General features: G+C 45.5%; 1 protein-coding gene across 1 annotated transcript in view; it reads right to left on the bottom strand.

The window, feature by feature from the left end:
• Positions 1-19,634, bottom strand: part of LOC132392425 (potassium voltage-gated channel subfamily H member 7-like) — a 529,705-nt gene that overhangs the window by 16,768 nt on the left and 493,303 nt on the right. The window contains exon 11 of the mRNA XM_059966250.1: positions 12,361-12,566. Within this exon, the coding sequence (XP_059822233.1) occupies positions 12,361-12,566 (206 nt within the window). The remainder of the gene's footprint in view (positions 1-12,360; positions 12,567-19,634) is intronic.

Genomic DNA, 19,634 nt, shown 5'->3' with positions numbered 1-19,634 from the left:
CGAGTCTACTCTGCCACTCCACCATGAGCTAAACTATTCTTCCATCTAGTTCCAATTTCCGGCCTTTTCCGCATATCCCTTGATACCCTGACTAATTAGATACCTATCAATCTCCTCCTTAAACACCCTCAATGATTGGGCCTCCACAGATGCTTACTGTCCTTTCTTAAGCATGACTTACAATGGACTGAAATCCTTGAGGATGTAGATATTAAGAAAAAGGACGTGCTGGAGCTTTTGGAAGGTATCAAGTTGGATAAGTCATTGGGACTGAAGGAATTGTACCCCAAGCTACTGTTCGAGTTGAGGTAGGAGATTGCTGAGCCTCTAGCAGTGATTTTTGCATCATCAATGGGGACAGGAGAGGTTCCAGAGGATTGGAGGGTTGTGGATGTAGCTCCATTATTCAAGAAAGGGAGTAGAGATAGCCCAGGAAATTATAGACCAGTGAGTCTTACTTCAGTGGTTGGTAAGTTGATGGAGAAGATCCTGAGAGGCAGGGTTTATGAACATATGGAGAGATATAATATGGTTAGGAATAGTCAGCATGGCTTACCAGCCTGATTGAATTTTTTGAGTATGTGAATAAACACACTGATGAAGGAAGAACAGTAGAAGTAGTGTATATAGATTTCAGCAAGTGTTTTACATGACTATAAATTTATTTTGGAAAGTCCAAAAATTGCCTCAGGGATCTGTTCTGGGATCCCGACTCTTCGTGATTTTTATAGACGACCTGGATGGGGAAGTGGAAGGATGGGTTAGTAAGTTTGCTGATGATACAAAGGTTGGGGATGTTGTGGATAGTGTGGAGGGCTGTCAGAGGTTACAGCGGGACATTGATAGGATGCAAAACTGGGCTGAGAAGTGGCAGATGGAGTTCAATCCAGATAAGTGTAGGATGGTTCATTCTGGTAGGTCTAATATGATGGCAGAATATAGTATTAATGGTAAGACTCTTGGCAGTGTGGAGGTTCAGAGCGATCTTGGGGTCTGAGTCCATAGGACACGCAAAGCTGCTGCACAGCTGGACTCTGTGGTTAAGAAAGCATACAGTGCTTCATCCCTTCATACAGGCCTTCATCAATCATGGGATTGAGTTTAGGAGCTGAGAGGTAATGTTGCAGCTATATAGGACCCTGGTCAGACCCCAGCTGGAATACTGTGCTCAGTTCTGGTCGCCTCACTACAGGGAGGATGTGGAAACAATATAAAGGGTGCAGAGGAGATTTACAAGGCTGTTGCCTGGATTGGGGAGCATGCCTTATGAGAATAGGTTGAGTAAACTCAGTCTTTCTTCCTTGGAGCGGTGGAGGATGAGATGTGACCTGATAGAGGTGTATAAGATGATGAGAGGCATTGATCGTGTGGATAGTCAGAGGCTTTTTCCCAGGGTTGAAATGGCTAGCACGAGGGGTCACAGTTTTAAGGTACAGAGGAGATGTCTGGGGTAAGTTTTTTACGCAGAGAGTAATGAGTGCGTAGAATTGGCTGCCAGCGATGGTGGTGGAGACGGATATGATAGGGTCTTTTAAGAGACTCCTGGACAGGTACGTGGAGCTCAGAAAAATAGAGGGCTATGGGTAAGCCTAGATAATTTCTAAGGTAAGGACATGTTCAGCACAGCTTTGTGGGTCGAAAGGCCTGTATTGTGCTGTAGGTTTTCTATGGTTCTAAATACAGTAAGTTTGTAAAATATAATTCAAAATGCATGTAGTGCACAGCACAGGAAAACAGTAAAGCTCTCGCTGTCGTCGTGACGAGACCTCGATGGTGGCAGGGTATTCATTCATCTCATACTCTGAGGGAAGAAGCTGTTACCCAGTCTTGCAGAGCTGGTCCTGATGCTTTTGTATCTCCTTTCTGATGGTAGTGGGTTAAAGAGATTGTAGGATTGGTGTTAAGGATCCTCAACAATGCTGCAGGTCCTTCGTCTGCAACGCTCATTGTAAATGTAACAAATATGGAAGAAGGAGACCCCAGTGATCCTCTCAGCACTTTTTATTATCCTCTTTATGGTTTTGTGGTCCAATGCCTTGCAGCTTCCATACCAGACTGATGCAGCTAGACAGGATACTCTTGATGGTGCTCCTGTAGAAAGCTGCTAGAATGAGGACAGGGAGCCTTGGATGCTTCAGTCTCCTCAGAAAATGTAGACACTGCTGTGCCTTGAATAGTGAGGAGGTGTTGTGGCTCTAGGTTAGATCATCCATGATGGGAACGCGAAGAAACTTTGTGCTCTTCTCTTGCTCCATGATGTGCAATGGAGAGTGGTCAGCCTATGCTTTCTTGATGTCCACAGTCATCTATTTTGTCTTGTCCACATTGAGACACAGATTGCTGTTCTCACTCCGGTTGACAAGCCTCTCTACCTCCTCTCTATAAATCGACTCATCATTTTTGTGATCCACCACTTATGTAGACTTTTCTGATCTTTTACATTATTGAAAAATACATTCAAAATAAAATTCTACGATATTTATTTACAATATTACAGTACGGTTTTGCCTAATACTGTAGATAAATTATGAGCGGTGTCTTGGAATTGATGATCAAAAATAAGTGACAAATGTTATCAAGATAAGGAATGGCATAGGGGAAACTCTTTATACTATGTCCTTTTGAAATGGACAATGTGAAAATAAATACAAATTCGTCAGATGTACGCATGTGATTTAATATTCAATATGTTTATCTCTATGGTGTTGAATTACAATGATTAAGTCTGATTTCAGCCCACAGTTATATCATCATCAGTGAAGTAACTCTACCTTCTTGGGTGACAACAAAGGCGCTCATGGCCCAATCTGAAGAGCTAGTGAGTCCTCCTCAATGTTCTGGCCAGTATGTGACCTTCAGACAATATTACTGAAACAGACTGATCTCTTATCACCTAGCTAATTTCCACAATACAATGCTAGCTATGTGATTGTCAGGTAGAGTGTAAAACCATAAGACATAGGAGCAGACTTTAAGTCATTCAGTCTGCTCTGACAATCAATCACGACTGATTTATTTCCATCTTAACTCCATTCGCCTGCCTTCTCCGCTTAATATTTTGTGTCCCTGACTAATCAAGAATCTATCAACCTCTGCTTCAAGTACACACAATGACCTGGCCCCCACACCTGTCAGTGGCAATGAATTCCACAGATTCACCATTCTCATTTCTGTTCTACTTGTATTCTGAGGCTGTGGCCTCTGGTCCTCGACACTTCCACTTTTGAAAGTATCCTCTGCACGTCCACTCTATCTGAGCCTTTCAATACTCTCAATTTTTCAATGCAATCCCTCCTCATACTTTTAAACTCCAGTGAGTACAAACCCATCAAACACTCCTTCTATCTTACCCCAGCGTTCCTGGGATAATTGTTGTGAACTTCCAATGGACCCTCTCCAATACCAGCACATCATTCCCAAAATTGCACATGATAGTCCAAATGTGGTTTGACCAATTCCTTAAAAACCTTAGCATTATATTGTAGCGGTGTGCTACACGCAGTGCTAAAATTACGACACGGAATCGGTAACTGCAGTCGAAGAAAAAAAACTTTATTCGAAATCCTCAGCCTCACTTTTAAGCCTCCCTCAACCTGCCCCCTGTGGCGCAGAGGCTCCAAAGCTCTGTGTTCGCAAACCCCCGTAGGCTATCTAATTGTGAGCCGGTTCGGATGTGCCAGGAAATGGGTCGCCACATAACACCCCCCCCCCGAACCGGCGATACACCCCCCAATGTCCACAGTCTGGGCCAGAACCTGCTTGGGAGGTCGGCCTCTGCGCCGAGGTGCTGGAAACTCGGCCGGTTGTGCCAGGTCCACATGGGCCGGTTTGAGGCGGTCCACCGTGAAAACCTCCTCTTTTCCCCCAACGTCCAGCACGAATGTGGACCCGTTGTTCCGGAGCACCATAAACGGCCCCTTGTATGGCCGCTGCAGCGGTGGCCGATGCCCGCCCCTTCGTACAAACACAAACTTAGAGTTCTGCAGATCCTTGGGTACGCAGGTCGGGTTCCGCCCGTGCTGTGAAGTGGGTATGGGGGCCAGGTTACCGAGCTTCTCGCGTAGTCTGCCCAGGACTGCTGCGGGATCTTCCTCTTGCCCCCGTGGGGCTGGTAGGAACTCCCCGGGGACGACCAGGGGCGCGCCGTATACCAACTCGGCCGACGAGGCGTGCAGGTCGTCCTTGGGCGCTGTGCGGATGCCGAGTAGGACCCAGGGAAGATCGTCCGCCCAGTTGGCTCCTCGCAGGCGGGCCATGAGGGCCGACTTCAGGTGACGGTGGAAACGCTCCACTAGCCCGTTCGACTGTGGGTGGTAGGCAGTTGTGTGGTGCAGCTGAGTCCCCAAAAGGCTGGCCATAGCTAACCACAGGCTGGAGGTGAACTGGGCGCCTCTGTCGGAGGTAATGTGGGCCGGTACACCAAAGCGAGATATCCAGGTGGTGATCAGGGCTCGGGCGCAAGATTCGGAGGTGGTGGCTCCGCGCGACACTGGCAGGGGGCCCACGATATCCACATGAATGTGGTCGAAACGCCGGTGGGTGGGATGGAACTGCTGTTGTGGGGCTTTGGTGTGCCGCTGCACCTTGGCCGTCTGGCAGTGCATGCACGTTTTGGCCCATTCACTGACCTGTTTGCGGAGTCCGTGCCAAACGAACCTGCTGGAAACCATCCGGACAGTTGTCCGGATGGAGGGATGCGCCAAGTTATGAATGGAGTCGAAAACACGGCGCCGCCAGGCTGTCGGGACGACGGGACGGGGCTGGCTGGTGGCGACGTCACAGAGTAGGGTCCTCTCACCCGGGCCTACGGGGAGATCCTGGAGCTGCAACCTGGAGACTGCGGTTCTGTAACTCGGAATCTCCTCATCCGCCTGCTGCGCCTCTGCCAGTGCCTCAAAGTCTACCCCTTGGGAAAGGGCATGAACGGTAGGGCGAGAGAGCGCATCCGCCACGACATTGTCCTTAACCGAGACGTGCCGGACATCCGTCGTGTATTCAGAGATGTAGGACAGGTGGTGTTGCTGGCGGGACGACCAGGGGTCGGACGCTTTCGTAAATGCAAAGGTAAGCGGTTTGTGGTCCGTGAACGCGGTGAAGGGCCGACCTTCTAGGACGTACCTGAAATGCCGGATTGCCAGGTAGAGTGCCAACAGTTCCCGGTCGAGAGCACTGTACTTGAGCTCGGGTGGCCGCAGGTGTTTGCTGAAAAACGCCCGGGGTTGCCAGCGACCTGCGATGAGTTGCTCCAGCACCCCACCGACTGCCGTGTTAGATGCGTCCACTGTGAGGGCGGTAGGGGCGTCCATTCTGGGATGTACTAGCATTGCGGCGTTCGCCAAAGCTTCCTTCGTTTGAACGAAAGCGGCGGCGGACTCCTCGTCCCAGGTAATGTCCTTGCTCGGACCCGACATCAGGGCGAACAGGGGGCGCATGATCCGGGCAGCTGAAGGGAGGAAGCGGTGGTAGAAATTGACCATACCTACAAATTCCTGAAGGCCTTTGATCGTGGTGGGTCGGGGGAAGTGGCGGACCGCATCTACCTTAGCGGGCAGAGGGGTTGCCCCATCTTTAGTAATCCTGTGGCCCAGGAAGTCAATGGTATCGAGTCCGAACTGGCATTTGGCGGGGTTGATTGTAAGACCGTACTCACTCAGTTGGGCGCAGAGTTGACGGAGGTGGGACAGATGCTCCTGACGACTGCTGCTGGCTATGAGGATGTCGTCCAAATAGATGAACGCGAAGTCCAGGTCCCGTCCCACCGCGTCCATTAACCACTGGAACGTCTGTGCGGCATTCTTCAGGCCGAACGGCATGCGGAGGAACTCGAAAAGGCCAAACGGGGTGATGAGAGCCGTTTTGGGGACGTCGTCAGGATGCATCGGGATTTGATGGTACCCTCGGATGAGGTCTACCTTGGAGAAGATTCGTGCGCCGTGCAGGTTTGGTGCAAAGTCCTGAATGTGCGGCACAGGGTAGCAGTCCGGTGTGGTAGCCTCGTTCAGCCTGCGGTAGTCGCCGCACGGTCTCCAGCCTCCCGTCGCTTTGGGCACCATGTGCAGAGGGGAGGCCCATGGGCTGCCGGACCGCCGAATGATCCCCAATTCCTCCAGCCTCTGGAACTCCTCCTTCGCCAGTCGGAGCTTGTCTGGGTGAAGCAGCCGAGCGCGGGCGTGGAGGGGTGGTCCCTGGGTCGGGATGTGGTGCTGTACGCCGTGTCAGGGCATGGCCGCTGTGAACTGCGGTGCCAGAACCGATGGGAAATCCGCCAGGACCCTGGTGAAGTCGTTGTCGGACAGCGTGATGGAGCCGAGGTGAGGGGCTGGCAACTGGGCAGCACCCAGGGAGAACATCTGAAAGGTCTCGGCGTGTACCAGTCTCATCCTGGGCAGGTCGACCAGTAGGCTGTGAGCCCGCAAAAAATCCGCACCCAGAAGCGGTTGGGCTATGGCGGCCAGTGTAAAGTCCCACGTGAACTGGCTGGAGCCGAACTGTAGCTGCACCTGACGGGTGCCATAAGTCCTTACTGTGCTGCCGTTCACGGCCCTCGGGGGGGACCCGGTGCCCTGCTGCGGGTGTCGTAACTCGTCGGAGGTAAAACGCTGATCTTGGCACCAGTATCGACCAAAAACCGGCGTCCTGACCTTCTATCCCACACATACAGGAGGCTATCCCGATGGCCAGCCGCCGTAGCCATCAGTGGCGGCTGGCCCTGGCGTTTCCCGGGAACTTGCAGGGCGGGCGACAACGGCGGGCTTCTGCGCCCCACCGCTGGTGGTAGAAGCACCAGTGTTCCTTGGGCCGGGGGTTGGCGGGCTCTGCGGCCGGGCCTGGACTGGTTTGCTGCTGGGAGTGTGGCTGGGAGATCTGTGCGATGGACGCCCCGCTCACCTTTTTGGCGATCCACAGCAAGTCCGCCCGGGCTGCCACCTTCCGGGGGTCACTGAAATCCGCGTCGGACAGCAGCAAGCGTATGTCCTCGGGCAGCTACTCCAGGAATGCCTGCTCAAACATGAGGCAGGGTGTGTGTCCGTCGGCGAGAGACAACATCTCATTCATTAAAGCCGATGGAGGTCTGTCTCCCAAGCCATCCAGGTGCAGTAAACGGGCAGCCCGCTCGCGCTGTGAGAGTCCGAAAGTCCTGAGGAGCAGGGCTTTGAATTCTGTGTACTTGCCATCTGCCGGGGGCGACTGTACGAACTCCGCGACCTGGGCCGCTGTGTCCTGGTCGAGGGAGCTCACCACGTAGTAGTAGCGGGTGTCTTCTGAGGTGATCTGGTGAACGTGGAATTGGGCTTCGGCTTGCTGGAACCATAGGTTCGGTCGCTGTGTCCAGAAACCCGGCAGTTTCAACGAAACCGCATGAACAGAGGCGACGTCGGTCATTTCTGGTCCAAAAATCGTTTGGACCGGGGTCACCAATTGTAGCGGTGTGCTACATGCAGCGCTAACATTACGACGCGGAGTCGGTAACTGCAGTCGAAGAAAAAAAAACTTTATTCGAAATCCTCAGCCTCACTTTTAAGCCTCCCTCAACCTGTCCCCCGTGGCGCAGAGGCTCCAAAGCTCTGTGCTTGCAAACCCCCGTAGGCTATCTAATTGTGAGCCGGTTCGGATGTGCCAGGAAATGGGTCGCCACAATATCCCTATTTTATATTCTAGTCCTCTAGAAATGAATGCTAACTTTGCATTTGCCTTCCTTACTAACACTCAACCTTCAAGGAATCCTGCACAAGGACTTCCAAGTCCATTTGTACCTCTGATTCCTGAATTTGCTCCCTGATTAGAAAATAGTCTACATCTTTATTCTCTCTACCAAAGTGCATGACTGTACACTTCCCTGCACTATATTCCATCTGCTACTTCTATGCCCACTCTCCCAATCTGTTCCTTCAGCAGACTCCCTGCTTCCTCAGCACTACCTGGCCCTCCACCTCAATTTGCATCATTTACAAACTTGGCCAGAAGGTTATCAATTCCTGCATACAAGTCATTGACATATAACATGAAAATAAGCAATCCCAACACTGACCCTGTGGAATCAACAGCCAACCAAACAAGGACCCCTTTGTTTCCACACCTTCTGCAGTCAGCCAATCTTCTATCCATGCTAGTATCTTTCATGTATAACCATGGGCTCTTATCTTATTAAGCAGCCTCATGTGCAGCACCTTGTCAAAGTGCCTTCTGAAAGTCCAAGTAAACAACATCCACAAACTCTCCTTTGTCTATCCTACCTGTTATATCCTCAAGTATTCCAGCAGATATATTGGACAAAATTTCCTCTGAAGGAAACTATGCTAACTTTTGCCCATTTTGCCATGTGCCTCCAAGTACTGCGAAGCCTTATCTTTAATAATGGACTCCAGCATTTTCCCAACTGCTGAGCTCAGGCTGAATGGCCTATAATTTCTTTTTTTCTATTTCTCTCCCTTCTTAAAGAGTGGAGTGTTATTTGCAATTTTCCAGTCCTCTAGAACATTCCAGAATCTAGTGATTTTTGAAAGAATATTACTAATGCCTGCATGAGCTCTTCAGGTACCTCTTTCAGATACCCTGGGGTGTAGTCCAACTTGTCCAGGTGACTTATCTACCTTCAAACCTTTCAGTTTCCAAACACCTTCTCCTGTGTTCCCTCACACTCTTGAATTACATTAATATGCTGGGCCCAGGATAAATCTTCAGAAATGTTGACACCCAGGAACTTGAAACTGCTCACCTTTTCCATTGCTGATCCCTCAATAAGGACTGGTATGTATTCCCTAGACATCCACTTCCTGAAGTCTACAATCAAGTCTCTCTGACATTGAGTGCAAAGTTGTTGTTTTGACACGACTGAACCAGCTGCCAACATTAATTGTGTCATTGTCAAATTTATAGATGGCCTTTGAGCTGGGCCTAACCACACAGTCATGGATGTAGAGAGAGTAGAGCAGTGGGCTGAGCACGCATCCTTGAGGTGCACCGATGTTGATTGTTAGCAAGGAGGAGATGTTATTTCTGATCCTTACTGACTGTGGTTTCCCAGTGAGGAATCAAGAATCCAGTTGCAGAAGGATGTATAGAGGCCCAGATTTTGGATCTTGTTGATTAATACTGAGAGCATGATGGCGTTGAACACTGAGCTATAATCAATAAACAGCAGCCTGATATAGATATGACTATTGTCCAGGTGATCCAAGGCCAATGGAGAGACAGTGAGATTGCACCTCAGTAGACCTATTGGGGTGATAGACAAATTGCAATGGCTTGATTATGGCCATGACCAATCTCTCACAGCAGTTCATTTGAGAAAACGTGAGTGCAACTGGGTGAAGGTCATTGAGTTAACTCACCCTGCTTTTCATGGGCAGTGGTATGATTCTCATTCCATTGAAGCAGGTGGGAACCTCTGACTACAGCAGTGAGAAATCAAAGGTGTATTTGAACACTCCCATCAGTTGCTTGGCACAGATTTTCTATGTCAGATCAGGTACACCATATAGGGTTCACCCTCTTGAAAGATGTTCTGATGTTGGCTTCCGAGACAGAGATTACAGAGTCACCAGATGTTGCAGGGATTTGCACAAGTGTAATTATATTCACCCTTTCAAAGTGTGCATAAAATGTATTGAGCTCATCTGGGAGTGGCGCATCACAGCCAGTCATGATGTTAGGCTTTACCTTGGCTCGCAGACCCTACCAGAGCTGATATGCATCTGATTTGGTCCCTAACTTCAACCTGAATTGTTTTTTTTCTCTCTTAAAATAATCTGCTGTACGTCATATCTGGATTTTTTATATAGTTCTGGATCTCCAGTCCAGAATGCCTCAGATTTATCCCTCAACAGACTACAAATCTCTTGGTTCATCCATGTCTTTTTGGCTTGCGTATGTTTTGTATGTTCTCAAAGGAACTCAATCATCCACTCAGGTCTTGGTGAAGTCAGTGATAACTGTGACATATTTATTCAGATTTGAAGATGAATCCCTAAATATTATCCAGTCCACTGACTTAAAGCAGTCCTGAAAGCACTCCTCCACCTCCCTTGACCATAACTTCTTGGTCCTCACCATTGGTGCTGCTGCCTTCAGTATCTGCTTGTACACCGGTAGAAGTACAGCCAGGTGATCAGACTTTTCAAAGTCTGGGCATGGGATGGTACTGTAGCTGTACTTGATGGTGGTATAACAGTGGTCAAGTTAAACTGAAAACCTAATACCACTCCAGTGAGCCAAACAGAACCAGAAATGAATACTGAAGCAAAGTTTTATTAAGTACCTCCATTTACATGGAGCACTGCCACAAGTACGCAGCATCCAGCATCAAGGACTCCACCATGATCATGCCATGATCACTTCTCACCACTGCCTTCAGGCAGGAGGTAAAGGAGCCTCTACTGCCATACCACCAGGTTCTGAAACAATTATTACTCTACAACCATCAAGTTCCTGAATCAGCATGGATAACTTCACTCACCACAATTGTGACCTCACTTGCAGTGGGTTTAGATACTACAAACACACTTTCTAGGATTATACAACTCATGTTCTCAGCATTTTTATATGCACAATTGTCTTCTTTTGCTCATTGCCTGTTTGTCAGTTTTTGTTATGTATAGTTTCCATAAATGTATGGTGTGTCTTTGTTTTTCTGTAAAAGATTACAAGAAATGATATGGCAATATACAGAGCCTATAAAAAGCATTCACCCCTTGAAAGTTTTCTTATTTTATTGTTTTACAACATTGGATCACAGTGGATCTAATTTGGCTTTTATTGACACTGATCAACAGAAAAAGATGCTTTTGCATCTAAGTGAAAACAGATCTCTACAAAGCGATCTAAAATCTAAATTAATTACAAATATAAAACACAAAATAATTGATTGCATTTAAGTATTCACCCCTTCCAAGTCAGTATTTAGTAGATGCACCTTTGGCAGCAATACAGCATTGAGTCTTTGTGGATAGGTCTCTATCAGCTTTAAACATCAGGACACTGCAATTTCCCCCCATTCTTCTTTACAAAGCTGCTCAATCTCCATCAGATTGCATGGGGATTGTGAGTGAACATCCCTTTTCAAGTCCAGCCACAAATTCTCAATTGGATTGATGTCTAGACTCTGACTTGGCCACTCTAGGATACTAATTTTGTTGTTTTTAAGCCATTCTTGTGTAGCTTTGGCTCTATGCTTGGGGTCATTGTCTTGCTAGAAACAAATCTTCTCCCAAGGCATAGTTCCCTTGAAGACTACATCAGGTTATTCCTCCAGGAATTCCCTGTAAGTTTCTACATTCAATTTGCCCTCTACCTTCACAAGCCTTCCAGGGCCTGCTGCAGTGAAGCATTGCCACAGCAAGATGCAGCCACTACCATGCTTCATGGTAGTGATGGTATGTTTTTAATGATATGTATAGTGTTTCGTCTGGTGGCCAAAAATATCGATTGTGGTTTAAACAAACCATAGAAGCTTCTTCCAGCTGACTTCAGGCAAACTCTGGCTGAGACTTTATGTGAGTTTTTTTCAACAGTGGCTTTTTTTTTGCCACTCACCCATAAAGATGCGACTGGTGAAGCACCCGGGCGACAGTTGTTGTATGCACAGTCTCTCCCATCTCAGCCACTGAAGCTTGTAACTCCTCCGGAGTTGTCACAGGTCCCTTGGTGGCCTCTCTCACTAGTCCCCTTCCTGCATGGTCACTCAGTTTTTGAGGACGGCCTGCTCTGGGCACATCTATAGCTGCGTTATATTCCTTCCATTTCTAGATGATTGACTTAACTCTACTCCAAGGGATAATGTTCCTGTATCATCTCCTGGCGAGCTTTTCAATAACCTTTTCACAGAGTTGCTTGGAGTGTTCACCAGCAGTTGTGCTTTTACTACAATCATCTGAAACGCCTTGACTGCACATAGGTCTCCAAGAACAGATCTCCATTTAACTAATTATGTGATTCTAAAACCAATTGGCTGCTCCAGTGATTATTTGGTGTGTCATATTAAAGGGGAAAGGCAGTGAATACTTATGCAATCAATTATTTCATGTTTTATATTTGTAATTAATTTAAATCACCTTGTAGAGATCTGTTTTCACTTTGAGATGAAAGACTCTTTTTCTGTTGATCAGTGTCAATAAAAGCCAAATTAAATCCACTGTGATTCAATGTTGTAAAACAATGAACCATGAAAACTTTGAGGGGGAGGTGTTGAATACCTTTTATAGGCACTGTACATTGTATGTAATTTGACAATAAATTTTACTTTGACTTTGAAAACATGATTCTGTCCAACTCAACCTTAAGTGCTGAGACATTTTGATTTGAATTGCCTTTAACTGCTTATTGTCCTCTGAAAGGAAATAACTTCAATGTTCAGATTGATACCTTTGACCCTTCATCTCGCAGATTGAATGTGAGTTCCAGATTCGTTAAGAAGTAGTCGGAGAACTCTGGATACATATCCAAAACTTCTAATAGGTCTTCCCTTTGGATCTTATGCAAATCGCAGTACGTCAGTGCTCGTACATCAGCATTAGATTTCCCTGGTCTTGCATAAAGGTGGATCATTTCGCCGAAGATGTCATTTTTCCCTGGAAAGACACAAATTTTTCTTTAAAATCAAAACTTCTAGGACATAAATCTTGAGTTAGTATTTCTCTCTAAGATCTATATCATAACTTCAAAAAAAAGAATACATTCTGGAGTTTCTGGTGACATTGATAACACATTGATATTGTACTAATGTTATTTATAGAAGATGCAGTATTGATGCCACTTGGGAATGAAGCTAATAAGACATTGAAGCAATTGTTCTTTAGTTTAAAACCATGTCAACTGCTAGGGTTGATTGGTATGTTTCTGCTAAGCACCAAACATTTTTTATTATTTTCTTCACTGATTTTATATGGATCCTATTTGTAACAAATAGGTACCATTCTACTGATCCAATTAATGTCCCTTTTCTGAATAAGTAGTCTGCATTTATTGCTCTGTGCTGAGTTTTACTGATCAGCGGTTCATTATTTCTGTTTATGAAACGGAACTTCAAGCAGGCAAGTAAAAAAGTAAATAAGAATTTCTGAAGCAAGTAGATTGCTGCAGAAATTGTACTTTGACTATTTCTTTTACTTTCTTAAAGCAGTTTTCTATTAAAACCACACTGATTTGAAGAAGAAAGCAGAATATTTTCAGATACTTAGATTATTAATTCTTACATATTAATAACTGTAGTTGCAAACGTTTCTCCATATACGGTAGGTAACTATATATGTAGATAGGCACCTTTGAACACATTCAAAAAGAACTTTACCAACTAAACTGTTATCAAGATTGTTGGAGAAGCAATTCAGAATTAGGCAGAATTTTAGTGTATGCAACAAATAGCAGTCAATTAATCATTGTGAAATTTTAAAAATTCAAACAATTTATAAAGCAATAAACATGATTTAACAAATATTCTGGTGATCAGTGTACAATAATAGTAGAAAATGGCTGAATCTTGATTTATCTAGAAAGAACTCTATGTGCTCAGACTTCTAGCTTTGTACTGAGTCTATTATGTGTCATGGCAACATAAGACAACTTTGGTTTAATTGCAGGCTGAAAATAAAAGCAATTTCAAATCTTCTCAAGGATAATTTTTACTTTCACTGGGTGACCAGATTGCTCTCCATTAGTGGAACAGGACTTATTTCAATTTCTTTCTTCATTGTTTTCATCTGTCCAGTTTCACTGGTCGTAAAAAATGTAATGTCCTAAAGGCTGATGATCCTGTAGCTGCCATCTGGAAGAAGAGGGTGAGTATGATACAAAATGTACAATGTGGAATGAGCAAGATACTTACTCACACCTTCATTGTTTAGGATTGTGTTCTCCACTGATTGAAGGTGAGGGTGTAGGTTCAAGGGGGATGTGAGGGGTATGGTTTTTACTCAGGGAGTGGTGGATGCCTGGTATGATGGGAGAGGCAAACAGATTAGAGGTTTTTAAGAGATGTTTGGATAGACACATGGAAGTAAGGAAGATGGAGGGATAGCAACATCGTGTAGGTAGGAGGGATTAGTGTTTGGATGTTTTTGATTTAGCTGGTTGGCACAACATTTTGGGTCAAATGGCCTGCTCTTATATTTTATTGTTCTATGATTGTGGAATCATCATCATACCTTATGAGGATAGGTTGAGTGAACCTGACCTTTTCCCCTTGGAGTGACGGAGGATGTGAGGTGACCTGATAGAGATGTATAAGATGATGAGAGGCATTGATCATGTGGATAGTCAGAGGCTTTTTCCCAGGGCTGAAATGGTTGCCACAAGAGGACACAGGTTTAAGTGCTGGGGAGTAGGTACAGAGGAGATGTCAGGGGTAAGTTTTTTACTCAGAGAGTGGTGAGTGCATGGAATGGGCTGCCAGCAATGGTGGTGGAGGTGGATACGATAGGGTCTTTTAAGATATTTTTGGATAGGTACATGGAGCTTAGAAAAACAGAGGGCTATAGGTAAGCCTAGTAATTTCTAAGGTAAGGACGTGTTTGGCACAACCTTGTGGGCTGAAGGACCTGTATTGTGCTGCAGGTTTTCTATGTTTCGATGTTTCTATCTCATTTTCATAAAGTCAAAAAATGCACATCCCATTAAAGCTTTGATTATCACATGCAGATGATGATGTTGTTATGGTGGCTGGGATTATACATGAGGAACAAGATTCAGTTTGAAGATCCTGGCTTCTGTACCCTCTCCTTTGGGTACATTTAGCATGACAGCCTATAATCTTACAACCTCTTCTATTAGGCAGACTCAATTTATGGGATACCTGTCAGTTGTATATTTGATATTTCAATAATATTTGAGTAATCTTGTATATATAGTGTGATGAAGTGTTCTTGTTCATTTAAATAATTAATTATGGTTATAATTATGTAAAAATACATTACTTGTGCTTTACATTGGTTTGTATTCGTTCCCTTCAGCTTTTCGGCATTTTCTTTCTTGTGGCTGATTGGCGGGTGGGTGATCTGTTAATTTTTTTGTGGGGAGGTTTGGGTTTTTAATGCTACTGTTGCTGTTCTTTCCTGTGAGTGAGGGGGTCATGGATTGTTATTGGCACTGATTTTTTTCTCTGCTAGTGTGGGGTTGGGGATTGATATTGTCTCTGTTTTTTTCTGTGGGTGAGGGGGTCGGTGATGGTAATTGTCTCTGTTTATTTCTGTGGGCGAGAGGGTTGGTGATGGTAATCGTCTCTTATTTTCTGTGGGCGAGAGGGTTGGTGATGGTAATTGTCTGTTTTCTTCTGTGGGCGAGAGGGTTGGTGATGGTAATTGTCTCTGTTTATTTCTGTGGGCGAGAGGGTTGGTGATGGTAACTGTCTCTTTTTTTCTGTGGGCAAGAGGGTTGGTGATGGTAATTGTCTCTGTTTATTTCTGTGGGCGAGAGGGTTGGTGATGGTAATTGTCTCTTTTTTTCTGTGGGCGAGAGGGTTGGTGATGGTAATTGTCTCTGTTTATTTCTGTGGGCGAGAGGGTTGGTGATGGTAATTGTCTCTGTTTTTTTCTGTGGGCGAGAGGGTTGGTGATGGTAATTGTCTCTGTTTATTTCTGTGGGCGAGAGGGTTGGTGATGGTAATTGTTTATTTCTGTGGGCGAGAGGGTTGGTGATGGTAATTGTCTCTGTTTATTTCTGTGGGCGAGAGGGTTGGTGATGGTAATTGTCTGTTTTCTTCTGTGGGCGAGAGGGTTGGTGATGGTAATCGTCTCTGTTTTTTTCTGTGGGCGAGAGGGTTGGTGATGGTAATTGTCTGTTTTCTTCTGTGGGCGAGAGGGTTGGTGATGGTAATTGTTTATTTCTGTGGGCAAGGGGGTTGGTGATGGTAATTGTCTCTGTTTATTTCTGTGGGCGAGAGGGTTGGTGATGGTAATTGTCTGTTTTCTTCTGTGGGCAAGGGGGTTGTTGATGGTAATTGTCTCTTTTTTTTCGATGGGCAAGGGGGTCATGGATTGTAATTGTCTCTGTTTCTTTCTGTGGGTTGGGACTGGGGATTGTTATAGAAACATAGAAAACCTACAGCACAATACAGGCCCTTCGGCCCACAACACTTAGAAATTATCTCGGGTTACCCATAGCCCTCTATTTTTCTGAGCTCCATGTACCTATCCAGGAGCCTCTTAAAAGGCTCTATTGTATCTGCCTCCACCACTGTCGCCGGCAGCCCATTCCACGCACACACCACTCTGTGTAAAAATACTTGCCAAAATAAAATGGTGCCCCCTCGAGTTAGCCATTTCAATGGTGGGAAAAAGCCTCTGACTATCCACACAATCAATGCCTCTCATCATCTTGTACACCTCTATCAGGTCACCTCTCATCCTGCGTCACTCCAAGAAGAAAAGGCCGAGTTCACTCAACCTATTCTCATAAGGCATGCTCCCCAATCCAGGCAACATCCTTGTAAATCTCCTCTGCATCCTTCCTGTAGTGAGGTGACCAGAAATGAGTACAGTATTCAAAGCGGGGCCTCACCAAGGTTCTATATTACTGTAACATTACCTCTCGGTTCTTAAACGCAATTCCATGGTTCATGAAGGCCAATGCACTGTATACCTTCTTAACCACAGAGTCAACCTGCACAGCAGCTTTGAGTGTCCTATGGACTCGGACCCCAAGATCCCTCTGATTCTCCACAATGCCAAGTGTCTCACCATTAATACTATATTCTGCCATCATGTTTGACCTACCATAATGGACCACCTCTCACCTATCTGGGTTGAACTCCATCTGCCACTTCTCAGCCCAGTTTTGCATCTTATCAATGTCTCGCTGTAACCTCTGACAGCCCTCTACACTATCCACAACACTCCCAACCTTAGTGTCATCAGCAAATTTACTAACCAATCCCTTCACTTCCTCATCCCAGTCATTTATAAAAATCACGAACAGTCAGGATCCCAGAACAGATCCCTGAGGCACTCCACTGGTCACCGTCCTCCATACAGAATATGACCTGTCTACGACCGCTCCTTGCCTTCTGTGGGAAAGCCAGTTCTGGATCCACAAAGCAATGTCCCCTTGGATCCCACGCCTCCTTACTTTCTCACTACGCCTTGCATGGGGTAGCTTATCATATGCGTTGCTGAAATCCATATACACTATTCCTACTCTACTTTCATCAATGTGCTTAGTCACATTGAGTTAGTTTAATGTTTTGACGTTACTGTTTTGCTTGTTTCCTACTGTCTGCTGCCAAGAAAAGCCAGAAAGTGGCCACTTACAGGATTTAGCACCATTAGTGAGTTTTCTGCATTTGTCAGCAGAGAATTGTGGAGGTTGAGATTGAGTTTTGGAGAATCAGGAGGCGTTTGTTCCCTCGCTCACTCTATTCACAGGCATTCTACTTACTGGCCAGCCACAGGCTGACAAAAGAGAAAAATATAGCAATCCTTGGAGAATAATGGTTATTAAAATGCTCGCCCTGCTAACATATAATACAGAGCAGGGCAGCATGGTAGTGTGGTGGTTAGCACAACGTTTTACAGCACCAGTGACCCAGGATCAATTCCTGCTGCTGCTGCCTGTAAGAAGTTTATATTTTCTCTCTGTGACTGTGTGGGTTTCCTCCGGGTGCTCCAGGTTCCTCCCACAGTCCAATGGTATACCAGTTGGTAATTTAATTGGTCGTTGTAAATTGTTCCATGATTTGGCTGGGGTTAAATCAGAGGTTACTGAGCAGCACAGCTTGACGGGTCGGACAGGTGTTTTCTACTTTGAATCTCAATAAATAAATAAAATATGTGATGCGTTGTAGGTTTTCACTGCAAATGTAATGGTTTGTCTGTAGCAGCAATGTTTGCGTCACGACTCGAAACAATTGGGCTTTGGAATGTGTGCTACCTAATGAGAGGCATGTTGTTCTTTCTTGTGGGGCCGGGAGCAGGGATTTTGCGGCCTTTTGTTGGTGAGAGATGAAGAGAGGAGACGCGAATGGAAAGAGCTGGTGTACCGGCAGATGGAGTTGACTCCAAGCGAGGGTCAATGGTCAGCAACGCGAGGCAGAGGTCAATGCGGAACGAGAGGGTGAATCCGTGAGCTCCAACGTGCACATTAGACTGTTTCATTAAAATGGGCCCTTTTTCTTTTTATTTTCTTTACTAATCCTATAGATTAAGATTTATAAAGTTCAATCATTTAATTGCATACGGTGATATTTTGCGGTTTGTATTGTAACCCGTAATATCACGCAGCATCCACACAAATGAGATTTTTCAGTTTGGCTCGGCCAGAGGCCGTCTTCCCCTAGACAAGTGCATGCTGGCCGAGCCTGAGGGTTACAAATAAATAAAAAAATGTAGTTCTTACAGCTGCAAAATCAAGGGCAGCATATATTTAGATTAATGGAAGCCGCCCTCAGGCTAACTGATCAATCCAAAGTAATCCTAGTTGTCTGTGTTTGGCTCATATCCCTGTAAACATCTGTTTTCTATTTACCATTTCAGGTACCTTTTAAATGTTGTTATTTGCCGGGCTCAACCCCTTCCTCTGGCATATACTGATCACTCCGGGTGGAAAAGTTACCCCTCAGGTTCCAATTTAATCTATCCGCTCTTACATCAACCCTATGACCTCTGGTTCTTGACTCCCCAACCCTGAGAAAGAGACTGTGCACTTTACCCTATGTGCACGTTCACACTAAGCCCCAATCTGTTATGTAACCATATGACCATATAACAATTACAGCTCGGAACCAGGCCATCTCGGCCCTTCTAGTCCGTGCTGAACACTTACTCTCACCTAGTCCCACCGACCTGCACTCAGCCCATAACCCTCCATTCCTTTCCTGTCCATATACCTATCCAATTTTACTTTAAATGGCAATATCGAACCTGCCTCTACCACTTCTACTGGAAGCTCGTTCCACACAGCTACCACTCTCTGAGTAAAGAAGTTCCCCCTCATGTTACCCCTAAACTTTTGCCCCTTAACTCTCAACTCATGTCCTCTTGTTTGAAGCTCCCCTACTCTCAATGGAAAAAGCCTATCCATGTCAACTCTATCTATCCCCCTCATAATTTTAAATACCTCTATCAAGTCCCCCCTTAACCTTCCACACTCCAAAGAATAAAGACCTAACTTGTTCAACCTTTCTCTGTAACTTAGGTGCTGAAACCCAGGTAACATTCTAGTAAATCTCCTCTGTACTCTCTCTATTTTGTTGACATCTTTCCTATAATTCGGTTCAACATTTTCCTACAAATCTCAGCAACATCCTTGTAAATCTCTTTTGCTTCATGGCATCTTTGAAATTGCAATAACCACTGCTGACAGGTAGAGGGAACTGATCCTATGTTTTATCCAGTTATTGGGATCCATGAACACCTCTGCTCCCTTGGACTCAGCACCCAAATCTTTGCATTCATTAAGCTTATATTAAGCTTGAAATGGGTTTTAACTCTTTATAAAAAGCTCCCTTGGTGCTACACTGTGCTCAAGCTACTGGTGATTGACATTTACCAGCACAAGGTGAACTTCTCCTTTTCTAGGGTTAATCATTTCCCTGAGAGACAGACCCAGTCAGAATTTCACCAACTAGTTCATAACCACTTACAGTAAAAATAAGACCACTCTCTTCATGAATATGAATGAGGCCAAGAATTTCAGATGTTAAAATGTTT

This window comes from Hypanus sabinus, chromosome 4 (genome assembly GCF_030144855.1).
Source record: "Hypanus sabinus isolate sHypSab1 chromosome 4, sHypSab1.hap1, whole genome shotgun sequence".
Classification (NCBI taxonomy): Eukaryota; Metazoa; Chordata; class Chondrichthyes; order Myliobatiformes; family Dasyatidae; genus Hypanus; species Hypanus sabinus.
Note: the sequence above shows the minus strand (reverse complement) of the source record. Positions and strands in the feature narration are given on the sequence as shown.